This window comes from Mesoplodon mirus (assembly GCF_964341445.2).
Source record: "Mesoplodon mirus genome assembly, chromosome: 3".
Taxonomy (NCBI): Eukaryota; Metazoa; Chordata; class Mammalia; order Artiodactyla; family Ziphiidae; genus Mesoplodon; species Mesoplodon mirus.
The window spans coordinates 32,033,456-32,055,123 of record NC_138978.1 but is presented as its reverse complement, the minus strand read 5'-3'; the positions used below and the strand labels follow the sequence as shown (position 1 = coordinate 32,055,123).

At 44.3% G+C, this 21,668-nt stretch overlaps 1 protein-coding gene across 2 annotated transcripts in view; it reads right to left on the bottom strand.

Annotated features, from left to right (window-relative positions):
• LOC309798991 (protein argonaute-1) overlaps positions 1–3,220 on the bottom strand; it is a 30,543-nt gene extending 27,323 nt beyond the window's left edge. For both annotated transcript variants that reach the window (XM_082611918.1, XM_082611919.1), the window contains exon 1: positions 2,999–3,220. In XM_082611918.1, the coding sequence (XP_082468044.1) occupies positions 2,999–3,023 (25 nt within the window). In that variant the 5' untranslated portion in view covers positions 3,024–3,220. The remainder of the gene's footprint in view (positions 1–2,998) is intronic.
• Between the last annotated feature and the right edge of the window lie 18,448 nt (positions 3,221–21,668).

The window sequence follows — 21,668 nt, the reverse complement described above, 5'->3', positions numbered from 1 at the left end:
GGGTAGAAATGATGGGGGATGGGACAGACACTCTAGCCTCAAAGCTTTCTCTCCCCCAGAAACAGGACTACACACCAGACTTAGCCTTAGGCACCCTCCACTCCTAGGAGGCTTTGGAAAAACAGGGAGCCCCCACCCTCCCCTTCATACCCAAACTAGGGAAGGCAGGAGGAAGAGAGAACCTCTCTCCCACTCCACTCCCCTGCAAGCCTTACAGCAGTACAAAGTTCCTCCCCTAACCCCACCCTGCCCCCAGCCTTTAGTCTGAGAAAGGGAGACACTTCCCTTCAGACCCAGACAGGGACAGACGGCCACTTTGTGATGCAGATGAGGGCCCCAGCACAGAGGACAAAGCTTGGGCCTTGGGGGAAAGGGGCGGGGCCCTTCCCTGCAGACAAAAGCAAGGAGGGAGGGGCTATGAAAAGGACACTCCCCCTCCCCCATCCTCAACCAGCCCTGAGAAGGAAAAGTAACAGAGCTGAAAGGCCTGGCTCAGGGATTCCTTCCCTGCAGTTCTGAGGCCCACATACCTCCCAATAAGCTAGCCAAAGACAAACTCAAGGCTGGGTTAGCTGTCCGGTAAGCAAAGAGTAAAAGGCCAATCGTTCCAAAAAGAATTTGTCCACACACTGAGTACACACAAATTATTAAATATCCACACACGTGCTTAACCCATTTATGTTCACACTGGAATGTGATTCAATTCAAAAAATAAAGACGTACTTGTGTCAGGGCCTAGACATTCGTTGGTTCCACAGATAAATCAGACACCACCTCTACCCTCTGGGAGCTCCCAGTCCAGTATATGTGCTTGTAACACACCTGAGCACAGAAGGCACACCTGGCCCAGTGAAGCCAGCAACAATACCTTGCTTTGTGTACATACTGTGTCCTCAAACCTCCAAGAAAATAGTCCGAGCCTAGGAAGGAGACAGTTATGGGATCCCTCCACTCACAGCTTCCAGAATGAATTTCAATTACACCTTTTGATGAGGTAAAGCCTGCCCCATTAGGCTACAGCCAACTCCAGATACCAGGCTCTAGTTCCTTCCCTAGAAGCTATAAATATGTAGCATGAACCAAAAAAGAAGTCAACTTTTTCATCACTCTAGAGACCATTAGGAATTCATCATAATAGATCATTAGCAGTCTGGTATGGGTGCCAGCTCCCAGCAATCCATCTGGACCTCTGTGACCTCTACTACTCTAGTCCCTGGGTTGCTGCAAGTAGTCTCCAGCCCAGAAAACCAGGAGAGCTCGTGGAATGGAGAAAGGGGCCTAAGGGAAGGAAGAAGTCGTTTTCTGAAGTCAGTTGCTCCCTGCATTCCACCTTAAGGTTTACACAGCCTTTACAAGGTTGTTTTTGTCCTGGGGAAAGTAGTCACTAAGTACTTATAGATCACTGAATGGATGACTGAATGAGTCGGCAGGAGCTATTTCCTTAAGGGGATTAGATCTGGTATAAAAGACAAAGATGCTTCAACCAGAAATGAAATTCCCGTCCCAAATGGAAATCTTATTCCCACCCCGAGATCAAATGGAAGGAAGTAGTGAGACAAGACCTAAAGGATTCCCAGGTCCAGACTGCTCCTCCCATCAAACAGGTAAGAGACAGGACACAGGAGGTGCCACCACTACACAACACACAGGGTCTCTGGTCTTCTTGGGACAGCCTTGCCTCAGTTTCTCCTCTATTCTTACCGCCTTTTCTCCTGATTGTAAATAAGGAGAAGTTAAGGCTATCACCTGGGACACCATGGTGAAGGCTATAGACTTCCCCCTATCCCAAACAACTTATTTGTGACAAAAGGCTAGCTTGACGACCTTGGGTCTAATAACATGGCCCTGACAGTTTCTGGGGAGTAGAGAGAGGAAAAAGAAAAGATACTCAGTGGGGGACAACAAACATAAAAATATTAAGCTATAGAAAGATTAGGCTGTCAACTCAGGAGACATTCAATAGAGAGGTCATTTTCCTTGGATTAAAAGATCCCAACTCTGCTCACTGTTGGTCCGGGCAAACCAGGCAGAAAACCCCTTCTAGGTAAACCTGGTCCTGGCCTTGGTACCTCAGTAACCAACACATTTTTTAAGGCCTGTCTTCAAGGAGAATCCGTTCATAACCTAAAACATTGCTTCCATCCCAGTCTTTCCTCATCCCAGTGGCAGAATAAGGCACTTTAGCAGTTTCCCTCAACCTATTCTTGGCAAATTATGACTGAAGGTTTTCAGGGCCAAGTGCAAGAGCCCCAAGATGGGGAAGGGGCCCATTTCCACTTGTACTCTGCCAGCATAACCTAAGAGAGACTGCAGCCCAACAGTGCGCTCCTTTTTCCAAGCCAACCTGCGGGTCTGGGGGTGGGGGGTTCGGGCGGCCACGCCCCCACCACATCGGGCAACCCGTTCCAGCTGCCACCTCCGCGCATGCTCCGGCGCCTCCGCTCCATCTCCCTAGATTGGGTGGGGGGGGGGATCCCGGGGCTGGATCCCCACCCACTGCCCCCTGACCCTCGCCCCCGAGTCAGGCCCGGCTGGGGCGGAGCTCACAGCCCAGCTCTGGCGCCTTCTCCCAAAAGACATCAGCCCAGCCCAGTCCGGCTGAGCCCCCGCCCCCGGCATGCGGCAGCTCTGGGCCCATCTGTGTCGACCCCCTCCTCTCCTGGACACCTGGGGCCCGCCCCCTGCCACCTGCCGGGCCTCTCCCTAGGCCTCCCGGGATCTCCGAGTGTCCCTACGTGCGTTGAGGCCCTTCTCCCAGAGCACTTCCCACCTCTAGGAGTGCATACAGCCTCCTTTGATAAATGGCCCCCGTCTCAGAGCTCCCTTCACAAGGTTTCCCCCGGAACTGCACACAGCCCCCTTCAAACTGGGCCCCCCATCTCATAAGAGCCCCTTTCCTCACTCAGGAAACCTTTCCTCACTCGGAAATCCTGCTCTTCACGCGGGAGTCCCCTAGTCCTTGGAGCATGCACCGTGCCCCTCTGCCGGGGGCCCTTACCTGCTCCCGAGGGTCCCGCTTCCATCCCATATACCCGTGCGGAGGTCAGGCGGCCCGGAGACTGTGGAGTCCAGCGTGAAGGGCCTAGGTACCCCGCACTTTAGCTGCTTGGGCTCCCGGGCCGGGCTCGGCTACCCCCCCAAGCCCGGCCGCTCGCGCCGCCGCCCCCGCAGCCTCCGTTGCAGCCGCCGCCGCGGAGCCTGCAGCAGCTCCCCCAGCTAGCGCCCGGCCAGCTGCCAGTGCGCAGGCGCGACCGCCAGGCCCAGGGGGCGGACGGGAACGAGTCAAACGGGGCGCTCCGACAGCAACAAAGGCCAATGGAGAGGGGCGGGGGCACCGGGGACCGGAGGCAGCGGCCCCTGGCGGTCACCCGTCGCCATGCAGCCCGGCTAGAGGGCTCCGGTAAAGGCGCCGCGGAACCACGCAGTGGCTTAAGTGGGGCGGGGCGGGAGGACAACCCCCCCCGCAGCAGCCTCCGGCCTTGTCTTTTCCCCAAACCTGTCCCTCCAAGCCTACACACAGCCTCCCCCCTTCACACAGGGCCACGCGCACATTTCCACCTCATTCCCAGGTCACCCTCACACACTCCGAGAGCCCCGTCACCCAGGGGCCCTGCCTCCCACCTCTCCTCCCAATCACCCTCATCCTTCAAGCTTCGGCTGCAAGCGATTGCCTCCAAGAAGCCTTTCTCCGTCCCTAGTCACTGAACTCACTGACGCCACCCTCTCTTCCAGGCCGACTACCAGGCGCTGAGACCACAGATACGAATGAGACTGCCTACCCTGGAAGATGTCGCAGTCTCAACTTGAGTGCAGCTCCTGAGCTCTACCTGCGGGACCTGGGAAACACCTGTCTCCACTTTCTCATCTACAGCTTACGCCTGAACTCAGTCAATCCGCTTCTGCCCTCACCATGTCACTTAAAACACTTTTTGTGTCGAAATTCAAAGGATAATTTGCAACTCTTATTTCTCTGCAGCATCTGACACTTTGCCTCTCCTTCCTTTTTGAGGCTTCTACTTGGGCTTCAGCATTTTCTGAGGTCTCCTATGGCCTAAGCCCTTTTCAGCCTTCTTCAAGCGCCCCCCTCTTGCTTTTGATTCATTAAATAACAGTGTTCACCATGGTTTCAAACCCAGATCTCTTCTCATTCCACTCCCCACTTCTCCCTTAAAGGTCTCATCCATGCTTATGGCTCAACTATCCTTCCAAATCTCTATTTCCAACCATGTCTCAGACTCATATTTCCAAGTGTCTGCTGGACAGCTCCACCTGGGTCTACCAGCACTTCAAATTTCAAGAGTCCAAAACCAAACTCTATCTTTCCCCCACAAACGTGCTTGTCCTATACCTCCTGTCTCTGCGAAGGGCACCTTCATCCCAGAAATGACAGTTTCTCCCTCTCCCTTGCTTCTTCCCCTATACAGCTGTTCACAAAGACCTGACATGGTTACCTGCTGAACTGCTCTCGCATGATCTCCCTGACTTTCTTCTGATGGCTCCTTGTGTTGGTGCAGACCTTTACCATACCTTGCCAAAAGTATCACAATTACCTCCTTGCTGGTCTCACAGTTTCGGGGAACATTTCTCCTATTTGGTCTGCATCAATTGATAGGTGGTAAGAGACCCCAGCTCAAACATCCCTTTTCCATATATTCATTCATATGTATGCATCCATCTGTATTTTTTGATGCCTACTTTACACTAGATGCTGTGCAGAAGGCTAGAAACTTAAGAGAGAGACCATATCCAGTCGCTACCCATAGTATGCTTTGCTTTTCTCTAGAGAGGTTCTCAAATAGCAGACATCAGAATCACCTGGAGGGCTTGTTAAAACACTGAATGTTAAGCACCGCCTCCAGAATTTGTGATTCAGTAGGTCTTGAGTGGGACCCAAAGAATACATGTTTCTGGTAAGTTTCCAGATGGGGCTGCTGCTGCTCATCTGGGGACCACACTTGAAGAACTACTGCTCTACAAGATAAAGTTAAGAACAAAGACTCTAGAGCCACACTGTTTTGGTTCCAATCCTGGTGCTGCCATTTACTAGCTGTGAAAATTACTTAACTTCTCTGTGTCCCAATTTCCTCCTCCCCTATTTTAGGGGGTGAAAATAGTACCTACCTCATTGGACTGTTATTAATATATATAAAGACCTTAGAACAGTACCTAGAAGAATGCAGGTGAAGTATTGGCTACTACCATAATTACTGTCTGTCTCTTGTACTACATTCTAAATTCTTTAAGAGCAGGGACCATATCAGATGCACTTCTGTCCCCCCTTAGTGGTTGGCACAAGCTGTGCCCAGAATGATCAGTAAATTTGGGATGATCTGTATCAAATAGATGGCATCAAAACATCCTCAGAAATAGCAAGATCTTTGCCTTGGTGTAACTAAGCTAGAAGCTCAGCATTCCTTAAGAAGAGTTTGAATCCCCTGTTCTAAATATGAAGCCTCACACTTAACTTTGTGGAAAGGCACTGGTCACTATTCTGATCCACCTCCAAAGTGGCTAGTGAAGTCAAGCCTGGCCCTGGCCTTGCAGAGTCTCTCTGCAGAGTGTCTTCATCATCAAGGATTTCACTCTTGGCTAGGCAAAGTGGTAGAGTATAAAGGAATTCCAGATAGTATCTTGTTTTCTTATTCAGACTTCTTCCAGTAACTCCTGATGTACCTTCCCAGAAAGCTATTGGCTCCTTCTGTTTCCAGTTCAATCCTTCCACCTCAATCCATAGCTAAGTCACACCCAAGGACCTCTGCTATGCAGGCCAGACCTCAGATCTTTCCACTTACACAACTTCCCTAAACCCAGAGTTTCCTGGCCCCAAAACAACAAGAATGGCCTAAGAAAAAAACTGTATCTCCATCTATACTTTCCTTTTTTTTTTTTTTTTTTTTTTTTTTCTTTTTGTGGTATGCGGGCCTCTCACTGTTGTGGCCTCTCCCGTTGCGGAGCACAGGCTCCGGATGCGCAGGCCCAGCGGCCATGGCTCACGGGCCCAGCCGCTCCGCGGCATATGGGATCCTCCCAGACCGGGGCACGAACCCGTATCCCCTGCATCGGCAGGCGGACTCTCAACCACTGCGCCACCAGGGAGGCCCTATACTTTCCTTTTTTAAAATATAAAAAAAACAGCCTGGGAACAATGAAATCAAGGTAGTATAGTAGACATAAAACAAATCGTATACCCTATTATCAGAAAATGAATCACTAACACCTCCTGCATCCACCATCTCTTTTTATCTATAATATAATGTATTTCTTATATAATATTTCTGGAGATAATTTTAAAAATCAGAAATCATGAACAATGGAATTAATAAATGTCACCTGGTACTTTGAAAAGACTTATGCAATTGGTAGACTTTTTAAAATTATGCTATCATTGACATACATAAACTGCACATAAAGTATACAATTTAATCAATTCTAACATATGTATCAACCTGTGAAACCGCCATCACAATCAAGACAGTGAACATATTTATCTCCCCAATTTTAAAACTCATCACAGAGATTTAACAAATACAAAGGAATTTTTTACATAACTATAGACTAATGAATTTGATACCTGATCAAAAGTTTAAACGACAATTTTTTTCCTTTAAAAAATTCAAAACAGAATAAAAAGCAAGAATTGAGCAACAATTAAGGAGGACACTGAGAAAATTATCAAAAATTACCAAACAGCATCTGGCGCAGAAGGTTTACTGTGTAATATTTCCAACCATTCCTTAAAGAGATAATTCTGTTCCATGTTATATGAATGGTTCTAGAACATGAGAAAAAGGGGACTTTTCCTAATTTGTTCACAATAGCAGATAAAGATCCACATCTCTTATCATATGATGATATTACAAAAAGAGATCTCAGGAATATGGATGCAAAAATCACAAGTCAAATACTAGCCTACAGAATTCTGTAAGAGATTAATTAAAATTAGGATAATAATATTAACACTTAACATTATTAAGTATTTACTTAATATTAAGTGTCAGACACTGTTCCAACACTTTACATAAGTTAACTCACATTACCCTCACAAAAATCCTGGTGCATCATAGAACATATAGGTGTGCTTGGGCTAAGAAGCAACAGGTAAATAAACAGCACAGGCAGGTACTATCATTAAAAATAAAGACACAGAGGGACTTCCCTGGTGATCCAGCAGTTAGGACTCCATGCTCCCAATGCAGGGGGCCCGGGTTCGATCCCTGGTCAGGGAACTAGATCCTGCATGCAGCAACTAAAAAAGATCCCACACACTGCAACTAAGACCCAGCGCAGCCAAATTAACTAATTAATTTTTTAAAAAATGAAGGGCTTCCCCGGTGGCGCAGTGGTTGAGAATCCGCCTGCCAATGCAGGGGACATGGGTTCGATCCCTGGTCCGGGAAGATCCCACATGCCGCAGAGCAACTAAGCTCGTGTGCCACAACTACTGAGCCTGTGCTCTAGAGCCCATGACCACATCTAGTGAGCCCACGTGCCACAACTACTAAAGCCCACGTGCCTAGAGCCCGTGCTCCACAATGAGAGAAGCCACTGCAATGAGAAGCCCGCGCACCGCAACGAAGAGTAGCCCCCGCTCGCCGCAACTAGAGAAAGCCCGCACGCAGCAACGAAGACCCAACACAGCCAAAAATAAATAAATTTTTTTAAAAACTAAAAAAAAAAAAAAATGAAGACAGAGAGGCTAAGTAACTTGCTCAAGATCACATAGCTTGCAACTGGCAGAGGCAGTACATGAACCCATGCTGGATGGTTCCAGGGTCAACACTCTTCACAACACTATATGACATTATTATTAAAAGAGCAGCGGGGCCTCCCTGGTGGCGCAGTGGTTGAGAGTCCGCCTGCCGATGCAGGGGATACGGGTTCATGCCCCGGTCTGGGAGGATCCCATATGCCGCGGAGCGGCTGGGCCCGTGAGCCATGGCCGCTGGGCCTGCGCGTCCGGAGCCTGTGCTCCGCAACGGGGGAGGCCACAACAGTGAGAGGCCCGCATACCGCAAAAAGAAGAAAAAAAAAAAAAAAAAAAAAAAAAGAGCAGCATATCACAAGCATAAGGGTAATTCAGGAATGGTTCAAAAATAAATATATACCATATATGTAGATTAACAAAAAATAAACAGGATAGTTGTGATAAAAATACTTGATAAATTTTAAGACCCATTCTTAATAAAAATAATTAAAATTAATCATCCTTAACAATAGAATATCTATCTTTAGCTAGTGGAGAAGCAGAGATGCTTTCCTGTGTGTTTTTTTTTTTGGAGGGGGTGGTACACGGGCCTCTCACTGCTGTGGCCTCTCCCATTTTGGAGCACAGGCTCCGGACGCGCAGGCTCAGCGGCCATGGCTCACGGGCCCAGCGGCTCCGCGGCATGTGGGATCCTCCCGGACCGGGGCACGAACCCGCATCCCCTGCATCAGCAGGCGGACTCCCAACCACCACGCCACCAGGGAAGCCCTGCTTTCCTGTTTTTAAGGAATAAATGAGGTCATTCTTCACCACTGATACTATTTTAATACTGCTTTGGATATTTTAGCCAGAGCAGAGGGAGTCAGAGACAGAGAAAGAGAGAGAGAGAGAAATAAAATTGAGTATTTAAGAAAAAATCTTTATTGCAGTTGTTGCAATTATATAATAGGAATATACAGTCTTGCTAATTTTAAAATTAGTAAGACTAAGTGGAAAGATTCAAGAAAATAAGCAAAAATCTATAGCATTCACTGCTGGTATAAGTAATAACTAATTAGAAACTATAAGGGTAAAATATCTCATTTTAAATACTTAGAAATAAATTTAATGAGAGATGCTTGTGTTCTATGAGAAAATGTGTAAGAATCAATAAGACATAGAAAAAAGTAAGTTAAGTAGAGTTGACAGTGAAAACTCTTAAAGAGAGTTTTCTTAAATAGAAAAAGTGAGTTAAGTAGAGAGAGATGCCAAGTTCCTGGATGGAAAAACCAAATAATGTAATGATGTCTGTTGGACCCTTGTTTTCCAGCCCCAAGTTCTGAGGACTAGCATCAGGTATTTCCGTCATTCCCTGTGTATTGAGCTTTAGAAATACAAAGAGATAAGGATGTATTAGAGCCACTTCCTACCCCTAAGAAGAGACAAACATACAGTTGAGTGCTATCTAAATACCATGTGAGATACATTTGTAATTTTAGATTTCTAACAGCCACATTGTAAAAAGTAAAAAGAAACAGGTGAAATTAATTTTAATATTTTATTTAACCTCCAAAGATTATCATTTCAACATGTCATCAATATAAGAAGTTATTAATATTTTACATTTTTTATATAAGTCTTTGAAATCTGGTGCGTTAAGACTAGCCACAAATTTAAGTGCTTAATACATGTGGCAAGTGGCTACTGCACTGGACAGCACAGATGGTCATTTCAATGCAATTTTGAGTATGACAAAGGCAAGCATGGGTGCCACGGGAACTAAGAGGAGATATGTCTAACTCAGTCTGGGATAATCAGGGTAGGTTTCCTAAAAGAGGTACCTACTTAAACAGGCCTGGGGGGATGAGCAGGAATTAGCCAGGCACAGGAAGGATGCAAGAAAGGCATTCTAAGCAGCATTAACGGAGGGCATGAAAGTAAGACAGAGCACTTATACCAGGGACTATCAGTAGTGCTATCCTAGCATAAAGAAGGAAGCAAGAAACACTGAGAAGAGGCCAGAGAAGTACACCATTCCCAAAGCTGCCCATTCTCTCCCCAGCCTAAGCCAGGGGAGGGGCAGCAGGGGGAGGAATGGAAGGAGCTGTCCCTGGTTCTGACATCCAAGGCAGACTCACAGTGTAGTTCCACCCAAGCTGGAACTGACCCAGATCAAGTCCACTTCTTTGGGCTTTCTACAGCACACATGGAAGCCCCAAAACCCTACACCTGGGCTGGCAGAACAGGAGAGTCCTTTGGATAGGCTGGCCCTGAGTGGGTTAGAGAATCTTATGAACATCCAAGTCTAGGAACAGAACTCTGGGATATTGAAGTTAAGGGTCAGGTATGTCCAGGAAAGGCATCCTCTTTAAAATAAAAGTAGATGTAGACATACTATATACCAAATGAACCCCAAAGATGGTAGTCAACCTGTGGTGTCCTATCTTGATCCCTTAGTGAACGTAAATAACAACTCAACTTTCGACCCAGAATCTACCTGGGTGGATGTTACCAAGCTGCTGATCAGTGGAAAGGATAGGGGCAGAATTAACTCCTATTATCTTCCTTCACCTCCATTAATACACAAGGGGGCTCAACGGAAAAGTATTTTTAATAAATATGGCCTCAGTATATCAATGGGCAAGGAAAAAGACTGTCTGCATAAGTAGGACTATATAATTATCATTCATTCTTAAGAAAGTCAATATAGAATAATAATCCTATATCTTTTAACTTAAAATTTTTTATTACATACTCAGTGATCAAGATATTGTGATGGAACTGATACACTGGTATTTTATACCAGTACGATCCTTTGGAAAGCAATTTGGCAATATTTATCAACAGCCATGAAACAACCATGTTTCTGCTCTTTGACTTATGATATTCTACCCAGTTACATACTGAAACATTTGGAATCAGACAAACCTGGGTCAAATCTCAGCTCTACCACATGTAAACATGTGATCTCAAGCAAAGCATAGCCCCACTATTAATTGTAATTTCCTCATTTGTAAAAATCTCATAGAGGACTTCCCTGGTGGCGCAGTGGTTAAGAATCCCCTTGCCAATGCAGGGGACATGGGTTCGATCCCTGGTCCGGGAAGATTCCACATGCCATGGAGCAACTAAGCCCGTGTGCCACAACTACTGAGCCTGTGTTCTAGAGTCCGCGAGCCACAACAACTGAGCCCACATGCCACAACTACTGAAGCCCACGTGCCTAGAGTCCATGCTCCGCAACAAGAGAAGCCACCGCAATGAGAAGCCCGTGCACCGCAACGAAGAAAAGCCCCTGCTCGCCACAGCAAGAGAAAGCCCACACACAGCAATGAAGACCCAATGCAGCCAAAAATAAATAAACAAATATTTATTTTAAAAAAAAAGAAAGAAAGAAAAGCAAGGAAAAGATAAACCCAGATTTCAAGATGGCAGTTACATCTGAGAGGGAAAAGAATGGGACTGGGTTTTGAAGGAACACAACTCAAAAGGTAAAGGTTAAAAAAAAAGCAAAAACACAAAGGTAAAAGTAATATTCTCTTTATCTTTTCTTTTCCTTTTTTTTTTTTTCGTAAACTGAATGGTAGGAGGTTGGGTTATAGGTGTCTGTTACAGCATTCTTCTTTATATGTATGTATGTTATAAATATTCTCTTGTAACTATCTATGTGATATTAGGCAACTTATTTAGTCTTACTGCACCTCAGTTTTCTCCTCTGTAAGTCAGGAAAAACAATAACACCCACATCTATAAGGCTGTTGGGAGAATTTAATTGTTTAATATTGATACATATTAAAGTGCCTCAATTTAATGTGTAAACGTTCATTTACTGCCTGTTTTCAGTGTGGTACTCTGTACCTCAATTATACTTACTGTCCCCCAGACTAAGACTGCTTTATCCTCTCTAGAGAATAAACCTTCAGTCTTCTATCAGGTTGTATATAGCAGAGATGGGCAGTCATCTGACGATTGTGAAGCCAGACAGGATCTAACAGATTTTTACCATTCTTTCAACCTATCTTCCTATTTTCAGCCCCACTTCACCCCCATGTCCAGAGATTCCTGGTGCCTCCTATTCCAAACCTGTGTGTGTGTCTGTGTGTGTGTGTGTGTGTGTGTGTGTGAAAGAAAGCTTGAGAGAGAGAAAAGGATGGTGGTCCACAGGGAAAATTATCAATAGTTTGCCTTTGGCTTTCTCTCACATCACTTTAGGATTTAGCTTTCTGGGATATGCAAAGTCAGTGACCATTGGTCCATAGGCTTCCTAACTTCCAAAATTTTGTAACTGTTTTCTCCTTTTTTCAATGTATTATTTATTTACTTATTATTTTATCCATTTATTTTTGTTTTGTGGGGTTAGTAGAAGAAACAGGTAAATATGGGTGTGTAATCCACCATCTTTAATCAGAAGCAAGGTCTCATTCTTAAATATGAGGGAGTGGAAGCGAAGGAAACCATTAACAAACCGTTCATACAGCTCAATATCAAAAAAACAAACAACCCAATCAAAAAATGGGCAGAAGACCTAAACAGACATTTATCCAAAGAAGACATAAAGATGGCCAACAGAGGCTTCCCTGGTGGCACAGTGGTTAAGAGTCCACCTGCCAATGCAGGGGACACGGGTTCGAGCCATGGTCCGGAAAGATCCCACATGCTGCAGAGCAACTAAGCCCGTGTGCCACAACTACTGAGCCTGCGCTAGAGACCATGAGCCACAACTACTGAACCCACGTGCCACAACTACTGAAGCCCGCATGCGTAGAGCCCGTGCTCTGCAACAAGAGAAGCCACCACAATGAGAAGACTGCACACCTCAATGAAGAGTGGCCCCTGCTTGCCGCAACAAGAGAAAGCCCACATGCAGCAACAAAGACCCAACACAGCCAAAAATAAATAAAATAAATAGATTTTTAAAAAAATGCCAACAGGCACATGAAAAGATGCTCATCATCGCTAATCATTACAGAAATGCAAATCAAAACTACAATGAGGTATCAGCTCACAGCAGTCAGAACGGCCATCATCAAAAAATCTAGAAACAGGGCTTCCCTGGTGGCGCAGTGGCTGAGAATCTGCCTGCCAATGCAGGGGACACGGGTTTGAGGCCTGGTCTGGGAAGATCCCACATGCTGCGGACCAACTAAGCCTGTGCGCCGCAACTACTGAGCCTGCGCTCTAGAGCCTGCATGCCACAACTACTGAAGCCCACATGCCTAGAGCCCATGCTCTGCAACAAGAGAAGCTACCGCAGCGAGAAGCCCGCGCACAGCAACGAAGAGTAGCCCCTGCTCACTGCAACTAGAGAAAGCCTGTGCGCAGCAACGAAGACCCGACACAGCCCAAAATAAATAAATTAATTTTAAAAATTAAAAAAAGAATCTGCCTGCCAATGCAGGGGACACAGGTTTGAGCCCTGGTCAGGGAAGTCCCACATGCCACGGAGCAACTAAGCCTGTGCGCCACAACTACTGAGCCTGCGCTCTAGAGCCCATGAGCCACAACCACTGAAGGCTGCACACCCTAGAGCCCACGCTCCGTAACGAGAGAAGCCACTGCAATGAGAAGCCCGCATACCTCAACAAAGAGTAGCCCCCATTCACCACAACCAGAGAAAGCCTGCACACAGCAATGAAGACCCAGTGCAGCCAAAAAAAATAAATTAAAAAAAATTATTAAAAAAAAAAAGAACACATGTCCCAGACTGCCTTGGTTAGTTAATATCCTGGCTCCACCACTTTCCAACTGTGTGACCTTTGTTAAATTACTCAAGCTCTCATTTCCTTCATTTCAGCATTTATAAATTGAAGGTAGTAGCACCTACTTCATTAGTTATTATGATGATTAAATAGGTTAATATTTGTAAGAGCTTAAACTTGCCCACAATGCTGTAAGTGTTAGCTAATATTATTTGAGGAAAGTCCCCAACATGAAAGTCAGAGAACAAAACAAACTGTAAACACAACTCAAAGGAAATAGAGACCACACAAATGGAACACAAGAAAACTTCCCCCCAAACTGCATTTTACATTCTCAGAAAAATAAGATACTGCACTCATTAAACAGGAGGAGACTACAACAACAGGACCAATTTAGAGTAAAATATTAAGATAACTAACATTTTAAATTCATACACGAAAGATAAAGTTGAGAAAATTACCCCAGAAAGTAGAACAAAAAGCAGAGATGGAAAATAGAAGAGAGAATGAAATAAAATTAGACGTGCCACTCATTAGGTCCCACAGCTGAACAACAGAAGATCCAATTCAGGAGAGAGGAGGAAAACAATGGAAGAGAAGAACTTATCAAAGATCTAATACAAAAAAACTTTCTCAGACCTAAAAGGCTTAGTTTCCTGTAGGGGGCAATTCTGTGCTCAACACGCTGAGAGGGAAAAAAAGGAGAAAAAAAAAAAAACTCACATAAGAGCAGATCACAGTAAAATTTCAAAATTTCAGAGAAAGAAAGAGATCTTAGAGCACTTAGCACACTTTCTTGTTTATTATTTTGTCTGTTTTATGTGAGGGCAGGGACTATGCCCACCCTCCTCACTGAAATATCCAGAGCCAAATGCAGTGCCCGGAGAAGAGTAGGTACGTAATATTCATTGAATCAATCTTGCATAATTTTTAAAAATACACCAATCTCTCCACTCACCCTCGGAAACCCCTCGTTACTGATGGCAGGCATTTCAGAGCTGGGAAAGTCACTCATTGATTAGACTGCTAAAGCCCAAAAGGAACACCCAACATTTTTTTTAGATTGTCATTATGCTTGGAAGGAAAGACCTCAGGGTTTGGAGTCCAAAAGCGCTAAAGCCGAACGCGGCTCTTACAAGCTTGTGTGAACTGGGATTACTCAACCCGTTCAACAAAAACTTACTGACCACCAGCCATGGGGCCGGGGTGCATGTGGGGAAGGGGTACTTTGGTGATAAGTACAAGAGTCCTATCCCTCCAAGAGTTCGTGGTTGAATAGGGAGACCAACAAGGAGAAAAAAATTACCACAGCCTCCCGACGCGTCGTTCCCCACCCTCTCGAGCCCATTTTCCACAGAGCTTCAAAATGTCGTTTCAAAATGAACACCGGCTTAAATCACTTGCCTGCTTAGAGTGCTTCCATGGCGCTTCTGTGAACTCAGGATATAAAGTCACCGAGTTCTGGTATGCCTCAGTCAACCCTGCCGCGCACACCTCACGTGGCTCCTCTTCACCATGGCGGCCTCTCAGATCTATCGGCGTCGGCAACTAGTCAGGTAGCCCAGCCGGGATCTGATTGGTGAGCGTGGAGGAAGGACTGAGCATGCGCGACCTAGCCCCTCCTCCCACCCCTCATTTCAGAGCCTGGGGGTTGCAGAAAGCTGGCTTTTTTGCAACCGCTCACTCCCCATCCTGCAGAGGTTTAATGAACATATCCATCACCCTCAAAAGTTTCCTCCTGCCTCTCGGTAATCCTACCTCTTGTCTCTCCTTGCCTTCCCCTCCTGCAACCACTGACCTGCTTTCTGTCATCAAAGATTAGTTTTCATTTTCTCGTATTTTATATAACTGGAATAAATTCTTTTTTTTTTTTTTTGGCTGCTTCTTTCACCATAATTATTTTCAGATTCACCCATGTAGTTGTGTGTATCAAGAGTTCATTGCGGGCTTCCCTGCTGAGGCAGTGGTTAGGAATCCGCCTGCCAATGCAGGGGACACGGGTTCGAGCCCTGGTCCGGGAGGATCCCACATGCCGCAGAGCAACTGAGCCCATGCGCCACAACCGCTGAGCCTGCACGCCACACCTACTGAAGCCTGCAAGCCTAGAGCCCGCGCTCCGCAGCAGGAGAGGCCACAGCAGTGAGAAGCCCGCGCACCGCAATGAAGTGTAGCCCCTGCTCACTGCAACTGGAGAGGGCCCATGCACAGGAACGAGGACCCAATACAGCCAAAAATAAATAAATAGTTAGATAAATAAATAAAATTTTTTAAAAAAGAGTTCATTGCTTTTCAATGCTGAATAGTATTCCATTATGTGGATATATGACCATTTGTTTATTCATTCTCATGTTGGTGGGCATTTGCGTTGTTTTCAGTTTGAGACCATTACAAATAAAACTGCTACAAACATTTGTCTACAAGTCTTTGGGACAGTTGCTTGGGTAAACACCTAGGAGTCAAATGACTGGGATTTAGGGTAGGTGCATAACTTTAAAAGAACTTAAAGAACTTTTTAAAAAGTAGCCAACCTGCTTTCCAAAGTGACTGCCTCACTTTACATTCTCAAAAGTGTTATGAGAATTCCAGTTGCTCCACATCCTCCTGAACAGTTGGTACCCACAGTCTTTTTAATTTTAGTCGTTCCAGTGGGAGTACGGTGGTATCTCATTGTGGTTTCAATTTACACTTTCCTAATGACAAATTATGTTTATTTGTCATTTGCATATTTTCTTTTCTTTTTTAAAAAAATTTATTTATTTATTTGGCTGCGCCGGGTCTTTGTTGCGGCACAGCATTTGGGATCTAGTTCCCTGACCAGGGATCGAACCCAGGGCCCCTGCATTGGGAGCGCTGAGTCTTAACCGCTGGACCACCAGGGAGATCCTCATTTGTATATTTTCTTAGGTGAAGTGTCTGTTCAAATCTGTCAATCATTTTTAATTGGGTTATTTGTCTTCTTAAGTTGTAGGAATTCTTCATATATTCTAGATAAAGTCCTTTATCAGATATACATTTTGCAAATATTTTCTTTTAGGTTATGGCTTGCCTGTTCATTTTCATATGAAGAGCAAGATTTTCAATTTTCATGAAATCCAATTTATTAATTTTTTTTTGTAGTTGATGCTTTTTGTATTATGTTTTAAAAATCTGGGTCACTGAGATTTTCTTCCATTTTTCTTCTAGAAGTTTTACAGTTTTAGCTTTTACATTTAGTTCTATCATCCTTTTTGAGCTACTTTTTATATATGGTGAAAGGTAAAGGTCAGGTTCATCGGTTCATCTTTTTTTTTGCACAAGTCTATCCAGGTGTTGAAAAGATTCCTCCAGTTAACGTGCCCTGGAACTTGTGTTGAAAATCAATTATCCATTTATGCACGGGTCTATTTCTGGACACTTTATTCTGTTCCATATATCTATCTTGATGCCAACTGTCTTGATTATTGTAGCTTTATAATAAGTCTTGAATCAGGTAGTGTATTCATTACCTATTGCTGCATAACAAATTACCACAAATTTGGAGGCTTAAAACAATATACGTTTATTATCTCACAGTTGCTGTGGGTTAAGGATCCAGGCATGTCTTAGATCATCTGCTTAGCATCTCACAGGCTATAGTCAAAATGTGGGCTGGGCTGGGTTCTCATCTGGAGGCTTGACTAGGAAAAAAAATCCACTTTCCAGCTCCTGTGTTTGTCATTTGGTTCACTGCAACTGTATAACCAAGAGCTTTTGTTTTTGTTGACTGGTGGCTGGAGGCCAACCTCAGGTCCTAGAGGCCGCTCACATCACAACTCCTTGCCACATTGGCATCCCCAGCACAGCCAAAAGGGAGAGAGAGAGAGAGACGGGGTGGGGGTGGGTGGGGGGGAGGACTTTCTAGTGAGTCTGCTAGCGAACAGAATCGTATATAAATTAAGGTGATCACAAAAATCACATCCCATCACATTTGCCGTATTTTATTGGTTACAAGCAAGTCACAGGCCCTGTCCACACTCAAGAGGGGATGGATTATACAAGTGCCTTAACACCAGGATGTGAGGACCATAGGGCCGTCTTAGACTACATCCTCCACAGATAAGTTCCAAATATGTTTTTCTTTTCAAAGTTGTTTTTGGCTACTCTAGGTCCTTTGAATTTCCAAATAAATTTTAGAATTAGCAATAAATTTCTACCAAAAAAGCTTGCTGAAGTTTTTATTGGAATTTATTTATAGATCAATTTGGGTACAAATAACACCATAACACTATCAAGTCTTCTGATCCATGATCATATTGCATCTCTTCATTTATGTAGGTCTTTAATTTCTATCAGCAATGTTTTCTAGTTTTCAATGTACAGATCTAGCACATTTTTTTCAAATTGGTTCCTAAACACTTTTTATTTTTGATGCTATTTAAATGGGATTTAATTTTTTTTCCATTTTATTCTAAATTGCTTAATCAGTAAATTTGGAAAAGTAGACTCTTCCCTTTGTGGAAAACCAAGGTTTTCCTGTGCTTACTATGACTAGGAAGGCAAGAATGTTAAGTAAAGGGGAATGTTACACTCCCATTTGCCCTCACTTCTAAGCAAGTCCTCTTATCTAAGTCTTATCAGCAATAAAACTGACTTCTCGCTCTTCGTCCAACTATCTGATATCTATGGCTATTTTTCAGTTGGTTCTGAACTGTTGTAGGGAAGGGGGTATGATTTATTAATCCCCTAAAACCTCAACATCTCCTCAATCAGACTGGTGAAGTTCCTTGCTTCCTGTGTTCATGACAACTTCCTGACATTCCCTCCCATGTGTCCCTGCTTGCACTTCCTGTGATGCATGTGGCAATACTTAGCTGCTCTCCTTTGTTGATATAGCCTTCTCCATCCTCCTCCTCCTCCTCCCTCTGAATATGCAAAAGTCTCAAAAGCATGAAGAAAAACCCATACTTACCTTTGTAGCCCCAATGCTTAACATAATGTTAAGCAGGCAAAAGGTATTCAATAAATGCTTGCCTAATGAATTATGACCACAAAATGACATGACTTCAGTCTTGAAAAAGGGTAACTGTTCGTTATGTAATAGTTAATGAAATAACAGAACACAAAATCCTGTACGCATTAAGATTACAACAATATAAAACTGTATGTGCATTGAAAGGTGATATGTAAAATAAATTGCCATTGTGTTTGGTATCTTTTTAACAAGAATTTTCTTAACTTTTCACTATTGCTGATGTCTGAATTGCCTCCCCCGACACACACACATGTGGGTTTGGGGTGGGGGTTAATGTCACATGGGACACCGAAACTCTGAGGGCAACCAAGTGAAGGAAGTTAGAGAAAGCAGAATTAAACACAAGAGAAACCAAGTCCAAATGCCAACCAAGTCCAGGGGCCAGGAGCAGGGTCAAGGAAAGAGATCACAGAGACTGGGGTTCAGAATTAGAAGACACAGGATCACTGGTGAGCAAAGTTTAGGGTGGAGGGGAGTTCAAGCATGACTTCCTTAAATATCTGTGGGAGTCTATGGATTTCATTTGTTTCACTTATGATTTTTAAAATTTTTGCTATTTTAATATTTTCTTTTAATTTAAGTTGTTCCTATTGTTATAGTCTCCTCTTGTTTAATGAATGCAGTATCTTCTTTTATCTTTCCGAGAATATAAAATACAATTTGGGGGACTTCTCATGGCGCAGTGGTTAAGACTCTGAGCTCCCAATGCAGGGGGCGCAGATTCGATGCCTGGCCAGGGAACTAGATCCCACATGCATGCCGCAACTAAGAGTTCACATGCCACAACTAAGGAGCTGGCGAGCCACAACTATGGAGCCCGCAAGCCACAACTAAGACCTGGAGCAACCAAATAAGTAAATAAATAAAATAAATATTAAGGGACTTCCCTGGTGGTGCAGTGGATAAGAATCTGCCTGCCAATGCAGGGGACACGGGTTCGAGTCCTGCTCTGGGAAGATCCCCCGTGCTGCGGAGCAACTAAGCCCGTGCGCCACAACTACTGAGCCTGCGCTCCAGAGTCTATGTGCCACAACTACTGAGCCTGCATGCCGCAACTACTGAAGCCCACGTACCTAGAGCCCGTGCTCCGCAACAAGAGAAGCCACTACAAGGAGAAGCCCGCACACTGCAACAATCGCTGCAACTAGAGAAAGCCTGCGCACAGCAACGAAGACCCAATGCAGCCAAATGAATAAATAACTAAAATTTAAAATCTTAAAATAAATATTTTTTAAAAGACCCAATACAGCCAAATAAATTTTAAAAATTAGAAAAAAAGGGGCTTCCCTGGTGGCTCAGTGGTTGAGAGTCCACCTGCCGATGCAGGGGACATGGGTTCGTGCCCTGTTCCGGGAGGATCCCACATGCCGCGGAGCAGCTAGGACCGTGAGCCATGGCTGCTGAGCCTGCACGTCCGGAGCCTGTGCTCCGCAATGGGAGAGGCCCGCGTACCGCAAAAAAAAAAAAAAAAAAAATTGGGGGGGGGACGTTTTCTTGTGCTCCCTTTGCATGGTCTCTATTTTCTTTGAGTTATGTTTACTGTTTGTTTTGTTCTCTGACTTTTGTGTTGGGGAATTTCCTCAAATAATGATATTAGCTAACCTTTATTGAGCATCTACTATATGCCAGACACTGCGTGCTGGTTTCACAAAGATGCATAAGACAAAGTTCTAAGCAGGATAAATACAAAGATTCCTAGGCCTATTAAAGTGTTGAAAATCAAAAACAAAGAGAAGATAGTAAGAGCAGCCTGTACTGGTCAGGGTTCCCCAGAGAGACAGAATGAATAGGATATAGACGTAGCTATAGTTAGATATATAGATATATATACTGATGGCTTCCAAGTCCCTTTCTCCAATCCATATATACCACCCTCAAATCAAATCCATCCAAAATTGAACTCACCACATTCTTACTTCCCACAAATCACAAATCTGCTTCTTCTGTGTTCATTTTCTCAGTGGCACTATTACCTACCCAGCTACCCAAGCCAGAAACCTGAGAGCCCTCCTAATGAGTCTACTTCCTTCCCGGCACTTTCTATATCCACTGTCCCCAAGTTCTGGTTCTTCTAAATTCTGAATATCTCGTGTTCATTTGTTCTCTCCAATTGCACTCTCACTGCTCAAGTTCAAGCCTCATCATCTTTAGCTTGAGCTACCACAGTAAAACTCTCAGAACTTCAGCTTCAAACTACCCACAACACTACTGACAGCCTAAGTAACACAAACCAGACTGTGCTATTGTACCTGTGGACAAACTCTAAACTCCTTAGAATGCCATGCAAGTCCTGTCCTGTCAGGAACTGGTGCTTGCCTCTGTGGTCCAGCCTTATCATTTCCACTTCCCTTATAAGCCAAGAGTACTGAAATTACTTGTAATTCATCCCAACCAGTCATGATCTTTGTTTTCCCCTCCATGCCTCTGCCCATGAAAAGAATCCTTAGAATGCCTTCTTCCACCTTGTTCATTTATAAAACTCTTATTTATTCTTTATAAGACATCTCAGTCATTTCTTCTAAGAAGCCTTCCTTGATCTCCCCAAGCTGGGTTAGCGCCTCTCTAAGTGGTCCCATGGTTATGTGTATATATTTCTCATAATACTTAACCCTTAAAGCTACCTTGCTACATATGTGGCCCCCAAGTTTACAAGTGAACCTTTCAATGACCAGAACTAGTCTTTCATCTTTATATTTCTTAGCACATAATAGGAGCTCCAAAAATGTTTGTTAGACTAAAATAATTTCTTTCCTTCTCCAGTCAATTTGTAATATAGTTGCTAGTTTCCCCATCTGATTTTGTCCCTCTTCTCCTTAAAGATTTGCCAATAGCTTCTGGAGAATAAAGTCAACATAGAGGAAATCAGAGCCAAGAGAGAGAAAAAGAGACAGAAGAGGAACATGCCTTGTCTGTGACTTGCCTACTTGCTAGCCGCTCCCTGACACAGGAGTCATTATGTGACACATCCCCCAGGGACTGATTCATGGATGGACATGAACAGGACACAAATGGAGGGGGAAGAAGTAGGAGGAAGGCCATTTGGACTCACTTGAAACACACAAAATAATGGGGTTCCCATAAGAAAGAGGGATTCTATCACCCAAAGAAGTAATAAAGGAAAGAATTGGAGTAGATAAAAATTATAGCTAATCTACTGTAAGGGAACAGTGTGTCTAGAATCCCCTTGTTCCCCACTTATCCACCTGGCAAAGTCTGACTCATGCTTCATGATCTATCCCAAAATTCATGACTCTGTAGTCTTTCCTGACTCCCCATGACAAAAGTTGTTGTTTCC